This window comes from Hippichthys cyanospilos, chromosome 2, assembly GCF_059441005.1.
Source record: "Hippichthys cyanospilos isolate Australia breed blue-spotted pipefish chromosome 2, RoL_Hcya_1.0, whole genome shotgun sequence".
In the NCBI taxonomy this organism is placed as follows: Eukaryota; Metazoa; Chordata; class Actinopteri; order Syngnathiformes; family Syngnathidae; genus Hippichthys; species Hippichthys cyanospilos.
The window spans coordinates 8418021-8432242 of NC_142370.1; the positions used below are offsets into that span (position 1 = coordinate 8418021).

Here is a 14222-nt window from a genome sequence, read left to right on the forward strand (position 1 = left end):
AGCGCTCACAGCCAATAGCAGACATGCTTTCTGATCATCTGACCAATCGCCGCCGCGGTTCTCCGGAAAAGGGCGGGATTAAGGCGTACCCGTTTTGTTGGGATTAAGCTCTTTGTTTGGGACCTCTGGTGATTCTGGCAGTTATTCACCCGGTGTTTACATCTTTAGATGTTTCTTCACAATGCAAAATGTAAAATACAAAATTACAAAATGTACGACATTGCGACACAATCAAATTCCTCACAGATATCATTTAACTTTTATTAGGAGAACCGCACCTGCCAAATCAGATGTATCAACATTTATGATGGATTTGGTTTTTGGAGAATATTATACTAATCTTAAATTAATACATTTCTGGTAGTCTCAATGCAAAATTCGGTTGTACTGGATTCCATTGAGCGTTTATATTACACATTGTGAACAATTATAAGTATGAGTCACTGTAACTCTAAAATAAATACAACTAAAACAACTACTTAATGTTATTAAGTATTACATTCTAAGAAAAACTTCATGAATACTGAGCTAGAATAAACAACACAAGTCGTAATGTGGCAGTGATTTTGAAAAGTGTAGTGCGGTCTCCCCCTAGTGGTACATGGAAGACTGGACTAAGCGACCTAAACAATTATGTGATTTAAATGCAGAGAAGCAGTAACACAATCTTTAAGTCTATTCTACCGGTGATTTGGAGCGCGTGTATTTTTTTTTTTCAAACTTCAATATTGAGCCCGCAGATCTCTTTGTTCCAAACAGAGTACAAACGGCAGTGTTTTGAGTAAGCTGCAGCTGTTCGATGCTCTTTTGAGTGAGTCTTTTCAAAAACCCTACAATACTCACGTCAACTGAAGATAGAAGCATGCATGAGCCAATTAGTCCGCTCAGAACATGCAAGCATTCACCCAGGACATATTTTTTTCAGATGGCAAAAGGCCGTTTTTGTCACTGATTGGATAAGACTGCAGAAAGTAACAATTCTGAAGACTGAATCTGTCGAAACCATCAACTAATGTGTAAAAAGGGCTATGTTCCATTGTTTGCTGAAACTTCGATTCAAAATGCATGAGACATGACGGCAATTAAGACCCATTAAATAGAACTTCTTTAAATGATATATATCGAACATTCTTTTTAAATGTGCCAATATTTTCTAAGTAATTTTTGAGTGCAGATCCCCGAAATGATTCAGTTTTCCTTGAATCACATCAGAGTATTGTGCGGTGTGAAAAGGGTGAGGACCCGAGTGAACCCAGGAAGTACTGCCCTCAAAAAAGTCAATTTAATGTCAAGAGAGCTAAAAGGAAAGCAAACAATCACATATCATCAAAAAATACAAACACCCCCCCCTCCAAACAATAACAAAGCCACAAGCAAAGACATGCGACAAGATACAACATGACTCGACTTTGTAACATGGGAACTGACAGCAAACACAAAGAACATGATCCAACAAAGATCGAACTGTAGCAGGTAACTAAATACAAACAAACTAACAAGACAACGAGGAACACCTGGATAAGACACTAGAGATCTGAATGCTACTCACGGGAGGGAGGGAAAGACATGAAACAACCTATGAGAAAACAAGACACACAGCTTGAATCAAAACCAACAACAACCTAGACAATACAGATAATGACTAGTTAGATAGCTTTCTTTTAGCAGATATTGATAGTATTGACACATTGGGAGATGAACACACCTCTCACCGAAGGGTTTCAATTATGAGTGGACAAAAGCAGCTACAGATGACTCCAATCGCAATCAACTCTTCCGATGTACGACAGCTGATTTTTTGATTATCTGGAGAAAAACAACTTGACATGGTTAGACAAAAACTGAAGACTCTTTTGGAACCAACATGGCAATTTTAGGTTTAATCATGGTAAAACTCCAAACGCAACAAAATCTGGATTATCAGATTTCTCTTGAAGTACAATCTGTTGTTGCTGCTCTTGGAACTAGTTTCACTTTGATGGGATTCTTGGGTGCTGTAAATCCGTATTTTGACAACTTCATTGGAATCTAGGAAAATGAAAAAAAAAATACAAGGATGAAATTCATTCCATTTATCAGGTGACTTTGCATAAAAGTTTCTAATTGATAGGAACTTACTTCACAAGTAATGATTACCTGTAATCCTGTCTAGATATGTTATAATACTGTAGCTCTTTGCTTTGCAATTTATTTTACAATGATACAAAATGGCTAACTTAAATATTTGCTCAATGATTTACCAGAGTTTGGTGCTAAGTGATTTTTTTTTTCTCAAAGAATGGCTGCTGTGTATGGGACTGTATGTTTAAGAAAAAGAAATGTCTATAAAGGTCTAACTTATTCAAAAAAGGGTGGAATAATGTTCTTGCCCAAGACAGGCTAGAAAGGCCTGCAAAAGTGCAAGAGCTAACCAAGGTTGCTAGGTTTCCAAAATGCTTACACAAAAACATGAAAATTGGGTTGTCCCAGATCGGCCTCCTTCACTACAAATTATGTCTCAGTAAAAAAAAAAAAAAAAAAAAAAAAAAATATATATATATATATATATATATATATATATATATATATATATATATATATATAGACTCACTTCCGTTTCTTCGCAGGTGACAAAGCTGAAGCGCTGCAAGATCTCCACTAAGGGCAACTTAATCATCAGGAGAGCAAATCGCATGCCGATGCAGTTCCTTGGCCCTGCTCCAAAAGGCAAGAAGGCGTACGGATCCATGTTGCATTTGTTCTCTTTGCTGAACCTAAAAAACAGGAAACGACAAAAACCCATTTGGGCCAATTGCTGTGCTTATTTCCTCTCCCATACCATTCATATTTGTACCTTTCAGGTTTGAATTGGTCCGGTTCTGGCCACAGCGAAGGGTCACGGTGGAGAGCGTAAACCGGAATTATAACAGCAGTTCCTTTAGGAATGGTCACACCACAGACTTCCACGGATGACTTAGCTACCCTCTCCAGTCTGTTTATAGGGTACAGCCTGGCTGTCTCGTTCACCACCATATCCAGATATTCCATCTGCATCAGATCTTCATAGCTTGGCCGAACCTAAAGTGATAGAAAGTGTAGCTGTGGTACACTAAGCCAGTTGATCACGAGATACAACAAAGTTGAAGATGAGACCTTGTTTGGAATTGTTTCATCAATCTCCTTTTGCAATTTCTTTTGGACGTCAGGGTGGGTTGCGAGGTTGTAAGCCAGGAAGCCCAATGAGCTGCTGGTGGTTTCGTAGCCAGCAAAAATGAATACCACGGCCTGAGAGAGGATTTCGTGGTCACTCAGACCTGCAACACGAATACGATGTGATCAAATGGTAAACGTTATTAGCTAATCAAATAAAACCCACCAATGTTCCTTGAAACAAGTTGTGATACGTAACGGGTAATAGGGCAGCACGGAAGATTTTAGACTGGAAAACTCAAAGGAATGGTTTGCAAATATTCTTGAACATGAAGTTGCATCTAACTCCAGACAAAATAATAAAACCATAATAGAAATGTAAAACAATGTTTACTTACTTATGTTAAACGGCTATAGAATGGATGTTTCAATATTATTGGTTTAATGTAGGACACACCGTGTACCTGTACATGACTGCACATTAAGGGACCTCATTTTTATTGTATTGGACCACTTGCCAGAGGTTGAGGATAACCGTTTCAACAAAAGTTCTGTATATTGTTTTTTTTGTGTTTTTTTTTTTTTTAACCCCCTACCTTTCTGGTTGTTTGCCGTTTCCTTGCTAGATTCAGAAACCTGAGAGTCCATCATCAGCTGCATGAAATCTACCCGATTCTGCCAAGCAAGAGAACGACTTTAGTTCATAGTGAGTAATTTGATTTCTAAATAGGATAGAAATAAATGCAGTGACTGGCTTCAAACTGATTGTCTCCTGACTAAATTACTTTGTTGCTATTTTTGTTTCGATCAGATTTGACCGTCTGTAAGAACTGATGGAAGAAGGCCAACTCATCAGCGGGGAAGACGGATACTCTCATCTTCTCGATCAGAGACCCCAGAAATGGAAAGAGAACTGTGATCAGAAGGAAAAGATTTACTGATGAAAACGGGGTGGGGGGAGAGAGAGGGAGAACCAACGGAGTATTGCACCTACCAACGAGCACAATTAGAGGATTCAATACGTCAAACTTTGTCATTTTCTTAATGTTTGCCACAAATGGATCAGCAGGACGGTTAATAGAGTCAATGTCCACACTGAAAGCGGTGCTGGTCACAACGTCCATACTGTAAGGTCCAAACACACTGCAAAACATTTCACATTGCGTCATAAGAACCATGCAAATTAAAAAAAAACAAAAAATCCCAACTCACTCTTTGACATCAATGACTTCATCAGCGTCCACTTTCTTTTGAAGACTCTGGATCAAAGTATTAGAATACTGCAGCATGATTGAATACATCTGCAAAAACATGTATGGTTCAATTAATTACATAGAAAGATAATAGTGAGAAAACAAATGGCACTCATTTGAGAAAAAAAAAAAAAAACAATTTTTCTTTTGTTTTTTTTTAAACCTCTTTCAGGCGCCCACTAGTGAATGACGGTGAGAGTACGGTGCGAATCCTCTTCCAGTCCTCATCCTCTGCAAGTGATACGGCATCCTTTAAAGGTCCATTTATTCCAAGATCCTGCCCCCCCAAAAAATCGAATTTTATGTTATGTTGTTCTTTTGCAATTCCTGTTAAACTTGAATGTCCTCTTCTTACCCGTCTGTTAGTGAAGACAGAATAACATTCCTTGACCAAAATGGTTTTGATCATAGCTGTGTCCATGATAGCTAAGACAGGGTGTCTGCCATCATACAACCTTACAGCAAACATCAGCACACATCAAGCAAATATTTGGTATCAACGCGCATACTTACTTGCAATTACATACACTCACCCCCACACTTTTCCATACTTTTGGAAACATTCCTGGTCAAAATAATGGATGCCCTAATCGAAAATGGAAAAAAAATATATAGTTATACATCAAAAACATTCAAATTTTCCAAAATTCTGTCATTATGTGGCTGAATATGATGTACCTGCCGGTAGTTCAGAAACGTTCCAATGAAGGGCAATGGTTTGGGGCCTTTTATTCCTAGTTTCTTGAAAAATCCATAAGGGGCATTTCCATATCTGCAGATTTTTTTCACATCAAATTAAAAATTAAAGCCAAAAATAAGCCACCCTCTCACAATATATTTGAAGTCAAGTGTAATGTCAAGGCATTTCATAAATGGTACAAGGCACCTCATTGTGTGTATCATTGTAATAATACGATCAATATTTAAACACATTTACAAACTGAAAAAATATACAATTAAAAGTACTATTATCTGAGGTAAAATCTTGGAATTACCATAAAATCCTCAAATAAAATATGTTACAAACCGTTGTAAAGGTTTAATTTTTTTAAATTATTCTTTTCCTGTAAAACAGTTGAACAAAATTATCAAATCTCACTCATCCTTGCAGATGTTTATTTACTGAACATTTTTCAAAAAAAGCCCAACTTACACTGATGATTGAATACAGCAAGTCACATTTGAAAGGATACAGCTTTTTTATTTCCCAATTAGCCGTAAAGCAACTTCTAAAGTAAAACTATGTAAACGCCCATGTTTGTGTCAGTGACTCTTCTAAGAATGGTTGCAAAGTGAGCAGAGTTCAGCTGTCACAGAAAATAAAAGCAATTGAGTTAGCAGATATTTTTTCAATGCCTTATGAAATTCAAATCAATCTCTAAGGTTAAGCCCTTAAACAAAAATTAGAATAAAGAATAATAAGGATAAAGACTGTGCAGTGCAATAACATGATTTTAAAATGCTATGAAAGTCATTAACTAAGGGGGAAAAAGTACCGTTTGTAACCTTTATTTACAGTCAAAGCAGATCCGGTCATTTGTGATTAGGTGATTTGCTATCTCACTTCAGTGTCGATCTAACTTGATGTCATGAAAGCAATGTCCTCATTTAACCCGCTGTGGGGCAAATAATTCCGTTTTTTTAAAGAGACCACTGAAAGTCATTACAATAGATCTACCACACATCATGTCCATTTTGTGTAAGAAGATGTTTCACAGACAAGTCAAGAATTTGTTATGGCATCAAACATTTAACTTTCCTTATCCAAAGTAAAAAAAAAAAGTAAAAGAATTTGACTTACAGTGCCAGAAGAGCAATGAAAATGGCTATTAAAGTCCACGTCTCGATGGAGAAATATAGGAAAAAGCTCATCTTTTCCGCACACATCTTCTCAAATGTGTTCCTGCAGGTCGCAGCAAGTCAACTTCTTCAAGAGTGTTTGTGGCGAAAAACAACTTGTTGCGTAACATACCACAACCATCGACCCAGTGGGACAAGAGCCAGGTAGGCGTGGCATAATACTTGCATAATATCCTACTGTCTCAAAGTCAATAATGATGGTCACATTATGATTTAGAAGATGGTGAGGGGGTCATTCCTTGTTAGTTGGTCTAATTTTTGAAAAACCTCCCACCAGATGATCACAGAATTTCTTGGAAAAAAAGTACAGTTTAGTATAGAGATACACTTGTTAAAAATATCCAAAATATAAGGTCTCTATTGTGATTTTCTCATGACGACAATGAATGAAGAGTAGTTTTTGTGGCATCACAATCTGAAAAGCCCTTCGTAAACGGAAATATTTCTATAACCATCTCACATGTAACCTTCATTTTTTATTTATTTAATATTTTTTACTGTAATTGTCTGTTTCTAATAGCCGCCAGACATGGAATGTCATGGATGTAGCTCATGTATAAATTACCATGCTAGGTACTCAAATCATTTCCCAAAATTTGACTTGACGAAATCAAATAGGAAATTTGAAAAGTGGCTGATGTCCCAGTTGTGCAGATCAAGGACTTCCATCATGTCTTCCACGATCTCTGGTGTCAGCTTAAAGATTCTCCAAAAAATGGTTTCTCTTGGATGATGTTTCATAGAAATCTCGGCTAAAAAATGGAAGTAAACAGATCTCCATTCAAATTTAATGCCATATAACAAAAACTTGACAACAGTTAAATCTATCAGCACACCATTGGTTCAGAAAGACTATGTGGACACCAAGTATCACATTGTTTGCTGAAATTTTATTTCAAAGTGCACTGTACATACATTATTGGACAACAAAGAGGGATTCAGTGAATCGCTTTTCTTTTTTTCTAACGATATAATCAGATTTCATTTGAAGTACAATCTGCTTTAGTCACTCTTGGCACAAGTTTTAGTTTGATGGGTTTCTTGGGTGATGTGAATCCATCTCTTGCTAATTCCATTGGAATCTAGATGAATAGAAAAACATAATTAAATGAGACCAAATAAAAAATGAGACACAGCTTGAAAATGACTAAAATTGTCCACGCACGTCCGTTTCTTTGCAGGGGACAAAGCTGAAGTGCTGCAAGACCTCCACTAAGGCCAACTTCATCATCAGGAGAGCAAATCGCATGCCAATGCAGTTTCTTGGTCCTGCTCCAAATGGCAAGTAGGCATATGGATCCATGTTGTCCTTGTTCTCTTTGCTGAACCTAAAAAACAAACACAAAACAAACGACACAACCAATTCCAGAAACCTAGTCTAAACTAGGTCAGCTGCCAAAAAAAGGACTGCGATGAATGTCATTCATTCTCGTACCTTTCAGGTTTGAACGAGTCCGGTTCGGGCCACAGAGAAGGATCACGGTGAAGAGCGTAAACCGGTACCATTACAACAGTTCCCTTTGGAATTGTAACGCCAGAGACTTCCACGGATGACTTCGCCACCCTCTCCAGTCGGTTTGCGATAGGGTACAGCCTGGCTGACTCGTTCATCACCATATCCAGGTATTCCATCTGCATCAGTTCGTCATAGCTTGGCCTCATCTAAATTGATGGAAAGTTCATTTGTGAGACTGGTTGATGTCAAGCTACAATAAAGTTGGAGAAGTGACCTTGTTTGGAAAGGTTTCATCAATCTCGTCTTGCAAGGCCTTCTGGATGTCAGGGTTGGTTGCTAGGTTGTAGGCTAAAAAGCACATTGAGCTGCTGCTTGTTTCGTAGCCGGCAAAGATGAAGATCATGGCCTGGGAGAGGATTTCGTGGTCAGTCAAACCTGCAACACAAATACCATGTGATCAAACTTTGGTGACCATTCTTGGTTTCATCCCTTGTGTCCCGAGTAGGCGTGGGCCGATGACCGTAGTGGCAATATATCGCAATTTTGAAAGTCAGGGTTATTGAAAACCGTCCAAATCTACTATCACTCAATGGTAGTTCATTTCAAGTCGGTCGCAGCTAACGTGGCTAACATGTTTATGCTACTTGGAGCATTTTTATGGCAAGTAAGTGAACTCTCGTCGACATAAAATGACAGAATCCACATTGTTCTAATAATTAATACACAGTAATGGAGTTGTAATAAACTACTATCACTCAAGAATAGTTAATTTCAAATCAGGCACGGCTAACGTGGCAAACATGTTTATGCTACTTGGAGCATTTTTATGGCAAGAAAGCAAATCCTCGTTGAGATAAAACAACACAATCCACATTGTATTATTAATATACATCATATATGAAGTGTAATTAATTACTATCACCCGACAGTAGTTCATTTCAAATCAATCATTTTTTAAAATATTGTGCATGTACATTTATTCTTTTTAATATTATTGTGCATGGTAAATGTTATGTTAACAAATGCCGTATTACATATATTGTTTGAAAATAAAACAGTTCATGTAACCTAGAAAAATGGCGACCAAAAAATAAATACTTAAAAAATATATATTTAAGAGCTGTATTTTCAATACCGATATACTACGATACTGTGATATTTTAGCCCAAAGTTATCATACCGTCAGAATCTGATATTGTTCCATGCCTAATCCCGAGTCACCATGAATATAACCAGCCCAATTTGCATAGGTCACGTCCCAACTTCTAGTTTTTTTTTTTGTGCCTAAAACCACGTGTCATATTTAGAACTATTTGCTTGAACTATTTGCTGCTAAGGGTAGCTGCATCCATATCCATTGTAATATGCCATTTCTTGTTTTTACTGGTAACAATAAGCCAATGGACTGGTACTGGCTTCTGCACCCATTTTTGGGCACCACAGATCAATGTATGTGCGGTATTGCTTGAAATTTTCCCCTACCTTTCTGGTTTTTGTTGTCTTCTATGCTGGATTCCGAAATCTGAGCGTCCACCATTAGCTGCATGAAATCTACTCGGTTCTGTCAGGCGAGATATGCATTTTGGTTAGGTTTGGGATTAGGATGAATGTGAATGCTGAATATTACATAAATACACAAAAGCCACACAAATATTGTGGCTAAATTACTTTGCTGCTGTTTTTGTTTCGATCAGATTTGATGGTCTGTAGGAAGTTATAGAAGAAATTCAACACATCAGCCGGGAAGAAGGACACTTCCATCTTCTCCATCAGTGGCCGCAGAAATGGAAAGAGAACTGAGATCAGGAGGAAAAAAAAATACTGGTATAAAAAAGGGCCAGAGAGAGATATGGAGAGACTTGTAATGTATGGAACCCACCTATAAGCACAAGCATAGGATTCAAGAAGTCAAACTTGGTCATTTTCTTAATGTTTGCCACAAAAGGATCAGCAGGACGGTTAAGAGAGTCAATGTCCACACTGAAAGCAGTGCTGGTCACAACATCCATACTGTAAGGTCCAAAAACACTGCAAAACATTTTGTGTTGCATCATAAGAACACTGTTAAAAAAAACAAAAACAAAAAACAAAAAAACAAATCCAACTCACTCTTTGACGTCAATGACCTCATCAGCATTCAATTTCTTTTGAAGGCTCTGGATCAAAGTGCGAGAGTGTTGCAGCATGATTGAATACATCTGCAAAAGAAAAACGTGTGACAACTAGGTGAATAAATGTTCGGGGAATTGCTCGTGAACACATAAAGCTGAATGAAAAAATATTTGGAATGTTGTGGAATACAGCTGAATGATTTTGAATGATATGTAATGGTACTGAACAATGTGCAATCATGTGGATAGATCATGAATGATATGGAATTCTGAACAATCATTGATGTTTTGCTTATCTCAAGACATTGGTATTTGAAATTTGGGTTTGTAATCAGTCAGAAAAAATCGAATGTTGTAAAAAAAAAAAAGTTTATACATGCAACATGATAAAATAAAATTACAGATAAAACAAGAATGTTGGAATGGTTTGAAGTAGTCAAAAACTGTGCAAACTGGAGGAAAGAAAACAAAAAGATTCAATGCATTTTTTATTTTATTTTGAAATTATTTTGCGTATGGATGAGTTAAAGGGTTTAAAGTTGGAATGGTTTGAATAGGTCAAATAGTACAAGTAATTTAGTCGGATATGTTGTATAGAAAGGTGTGAATATTAGGAATGAGGAAAAACATAATCCACATGGTGGGAAATGTTGGAATGCCTTGACGTTGGTAAGGTGGCAGAGTAGTTGATTGACAAAAATCAGTGGAAAAAGAAAATCGAATGATGAAAAATGTGCAAATTGGTGTACAAATGAGATGGATTTCAACTTGGGTCCCTGAACTGTGTAACAGCAACCATTAAAATAATAACAATAACATGCTCATTCAAGATAAAATGACTTTTATCCTTTTACTGTATTTACCTCTTTCAGACGCCCACTTGTGAATGAGGGCGAGAGGACGCTGCGGATCCTCTTCCAATCCTCATCTTCCACTATTGAGACGGCGTCCTTTAAAGGTCCATTGAGGCCAATATCCTAAACATCAAATAGTGAGGGAATGAGTTGTTTTTGCTTGGTGTTGTTCTACTACAATTCCTGTTTGACTTGATTGTCCTGTTCTTACCCGTCTGTTGGTGAACACAGAATAACACTCCTTGACCAAGATGGTCTTGATCATAGATGTGTCCATGATAGCCATGAGCGGCTGTCGGCCATCATACAACCTTACAGCAAACATTAAGTTGCGTTAAGTAAATATTTAGCATCAACACACATACTTACTTGCCATTACAAGAGACTCACCCCCAGACTTTTCCATACTTTTGGAAACATTCTACATCAAAATTATGGACGCCCTAATGGAAAATCAGGGAAAAAAGTAACATGTCAAAAACATTCAAATCTTCCAACATTCAGTAGCATTTTGTAGTGGATTATGTTTTACCTGTCGGTAGTTCAGAAATGTTCCAATAAAGGGCAAAGGTTTGGGACCTTTGACCCCTATTTTTTTGAAAAAACCATAAGGGGCATTTCCATATCTGCAGATGAAAAAAACAAAACAAAATTGTGTATAATGTATATTTGCTATTACATTGAAACGTCATTTGAACATTTGACAGTGTGATTTTACGATAAGTCACTTTCTCACTATTTATGTCTGAAAAAAGAAATGCGCAATAATGTTTTTTTTTTCCCTGCAGATATTGATCACTTCCATCTCTTCCATATCTATGAATATTTTTCGCTATGAATAGTTTTTAATTACTGCAATGCATTACTTTTGCTTTAACGCAGTAGTGTAAGACAGTGGTCCCCAACCCCCGGTCCGCAGACCGGTACCGGTCCGTGGAGCAACTGGTACTGGGCCGCGTGGGCTGAACCCGAAATAATCTTTTGGAAAAGAATTAGTTTAACAGGTAATACGTTTGTGCTTGATCCTTGGATTTTTAGCGCCGCTTCTGGCCGCTGTTGATATTACATACATAGTGAGTAGGATGATGTGTTTTTTAGAGCAGCCAGCAGCAGCCACCCAATGAGGGAAGTTGAAGCAAAAAATGAGTTTGACACTCCTAATCTAAATTGTCCTCAGGTGTGACTGGGTGCATGGATGCTTGTTCGAGGATGGATTGATGGATGGATATTCAACACAATAGTCATATCAAAGGATAAGTATCACAAGCAAGTTTGGAATTAATTCTGGAATCAAATGCCCATCTTTCAAAATGTAAACATAAAGCTGACTTACAGTGCCAGAAGAGCAATGAAGATGGCTATTAAAGTCCAGGTCTCAATGGAAAAATACAGGAAAGAGCTCATCTTGTCCCACTTCAAGTCTTGTCAACAATGTCCGCTCTGGCTGCGGCAAGACAAACTCCCTCGGTGGTGCGCGCACAGAAAAACACCGTGTTATGTAACATCGCAATCTTCGGCCCAGTGGGGACCCAAGTCTGGGGAGGTGTGGCCCACTACTTGCATAATACACTTTTGTCTACTCAAACTGGCTGATGATGTAAGATCAGATTCTAAATATTGGTAAAGAAGAATTTGAAACTTGTACGGAAATTGAAGTTGGGGAAGCCTGCCAAAATCATGTTTAGTATTTCATGAATGATCTACTTAAATGGCATAAGCAGTGATGGGCCTTTTGAATATTTTTTTGTGCTAATGAAGATGTTAACAGTAACGCAGCTGCTCAACAAGCACCTGTCCAGTTAATGTCAACTTTGTGATATTCAGCCATATAACAATTGATTAATTGTTCATAAAGAAATAAATTGCCTTGTTGACTGAACTTTGATCTGATATTACACAGTTCTTTCAGCATGACTGCGCTGTTTGCTAGCATGCAATCTGGAGTCAAAGAGTAATCACTGCCTCTTCCGGAGACACACCTCACCATGTTTATGATTTCAGAGGTCACCTTTTCTCACAGATGATGACATCATCACTGTTAAAAGCTATGCTTTTATCACTGTCACGTACCTGGAAGACATTAGGGATGTTTGATACCACTTTTTGTTGACCATGCCAGGATAAGAACTCCTACCTTGAGATGTCACGTATACTGATACCAAGTACCAATACTACTAGTCCTTTTAATTAAGGATGTTTGCTACTACATTTTTTTCAGACTAATTCCAATACAAGAATTCAACTCTTAAGTACTTACCAATACTGATACCACGCATTGATATTACTAGAATGTTTGATTAAGGGGGAATTCAATACTACAAAATGTAATAGTCACCGAAGCGGATGCAAAGTACTGACACTATTATTACTGTCTTTATTACTATGACTATTCTTTTTTTTTTCATAACATATGTTCGAAATGACATTTTTCAGATAATACCAGTACAAAACCTCAAGTCTTGTAGACATAGATACTGATACCAACCTCCGAAACCACTAGTGTTTTCGATTAGGGGTGTCTTCCACTTTTTTTCAGATCGATACCATTACGACAATTCATTTATTGAGTGGTCACTGATACTGATATCAAGTAAGGATTCTTCTTATTGATGCCTTATAAGTTCGGGTGGGATGCGATTAATTTTGAAAAATGGAAACAACATTGACTACAAATAAAGGGAGGATATTATAAAATAAATTGCTGTGATTTTGACTGATGAAACCCTGACTGTGCACGCCAAACCTTGCTACCCACTGTTGTGTCACCCTGGCCACCCAACTGAAAAATGTCTGGCAAAGTCTTTGCTTAGCACTGCCACTTGTATATAGTGATTGCTGTTATTTTTAGATGAGCGGACAATTTGTGACGTGCAATGCCATCTGGACTGCCAGTGTGTCCTCCAGCTGTTTGCTGATGAACATTAATGGACCTGCTAATTAAGAATGGGACCCAAATTCTTTTGTCAGGGGAGTTGGTGGCATTGAAAGAGACGCCTCTCTTTGGATGGCAACTTTTAAGTACCTGATAACAACCTGCTCCTCTAAAGAGTCCATTTGTCAATGTATTCGTTCATTATCTGACAGCTGTAAAATATGGAGGAGCATGCACCTGCTGCGACCTCCTCCTGCATGACGCAATGTCACCTTCACGTGTTTGCTATAGTAGAGGTTATTTTGTTTGATATTTAGCCATGTTATCCATCTTTTTTGGGGACTATTGTGCTGACTTTTACGCATTACTTGAGTGAAATGCAACCAGTTGAACGGTCTGATATTTAAGTCACCAACAGAGGACAGTATAGTTTAACATTTGTGATTGTGCCGCTGGTTGTTGCCAGATCAAGCGCCAAGTCGGACCCGTTTGCAGAGAATCCTTTTTCCAAAGGTCATCCATTACGGAATGCTATTAATCCCGCACCACATCCACACTCCCAGTTAGCTCATAAAAAGGAAACGGATATAAAGTTGTAATCCGTGTTGCGTATAGTTTGTTTTCCTGTTGTGTTTGCGTACTTTTCAAGATGCTCTTCTGAAATACTGTAGCTCTTAACAGTAACAC

The 14222-nt window shown here is 37.7% G+C and overlaps 2 protein-coding genes across 4 annotated transcripts; both read right to left on the minus strand.

The window, feature by feature from the left end:
• Nucleotides 1–1263: 1263 nt before the first annotated feature.
• LOC148427132 (cytochrome P450 3A40-like) lies at nucleotides 1264–6350 on the minus strand. Of its 3 annotated transcripts, XM_088407568.1 has the most exons (13): nucleotides 6184–6350; nucleotides 5061–5154; nucleotides 4916–4968; nucleotides 4738–4837; nucleotides 4546–4659; nucleotides 4342–4430; nucleotides 4124–4272; nucleotides 3915–4042; nucleotides 3726–3804; nucleotides 3133–3293; nucleotides 2834–3057; nucleotides 2591–2753; nucleotides 1264–2028 (listed from the first exon to the last, which is right to left on the minus strand). In XM_088407568.1, exons 1-13 carry the CDS (start codon nucleotides 6267–6269, stop codon nucleotides 1921–1923), a joined length of 1548 nt encoding a protein of 515 aa, XP_088263694.1. In that variant the 5' UTR covers nucleotides 6270–6350; the 3' UTR covers nucleotides 1264–1920. The 3 variants fall into 3 exon arrangements, with proteins under 3 accessions (XP_088263694.1, XP_088263693.1, XP_088263695.1); XM_088407567.1 differs by having other exon boundaries at nucleotides 4546–4837; XM_088407569.1 differs by lacking the exons at nucleotides 5061–5154; nucleotides 6184–6350 and having other exon boundaries at nucleotides 4910–4968.
• Nucleotides 6351–7112: 762 nt separating this feature from the next.
• Nucleotides 7113–12164, minus strand: LOC148427133 (cytochrome P450 3A30-like). Its single transcript, XM_088407760.1, has 13 exons — nucleotides 11997–12164; nucleotides 11196–11289; nucleotides 11054–11106; nucleotides 10875–10974; nucleotides 10673–10786; nucleotides 9808–9896; nucleotides 9578–9726; nucleotides 9367–9494; nucleotides 9181–9259; nucleotides 7973–8133; nucleotides 7678–7904; nucleotides 7408–7570; nucleotides 7113–7324 (listed from the first exon to the last, which is right to left on the minus strand). Exons 1-13 carry the CDS (start codon nucleotides 12065–12067, stop codon nucleotides 7217–7219), a joined length of 1536 nt encoding a protein of 511 aa, XP_088263886.1. The 5' UTR covers nucleotides 12068–12164; the 3' UTR covers nucleotides 7113–7216.
• Between the last annotated feature and the right edge of the window lie 2058 nt (nucleotides 12165–14222).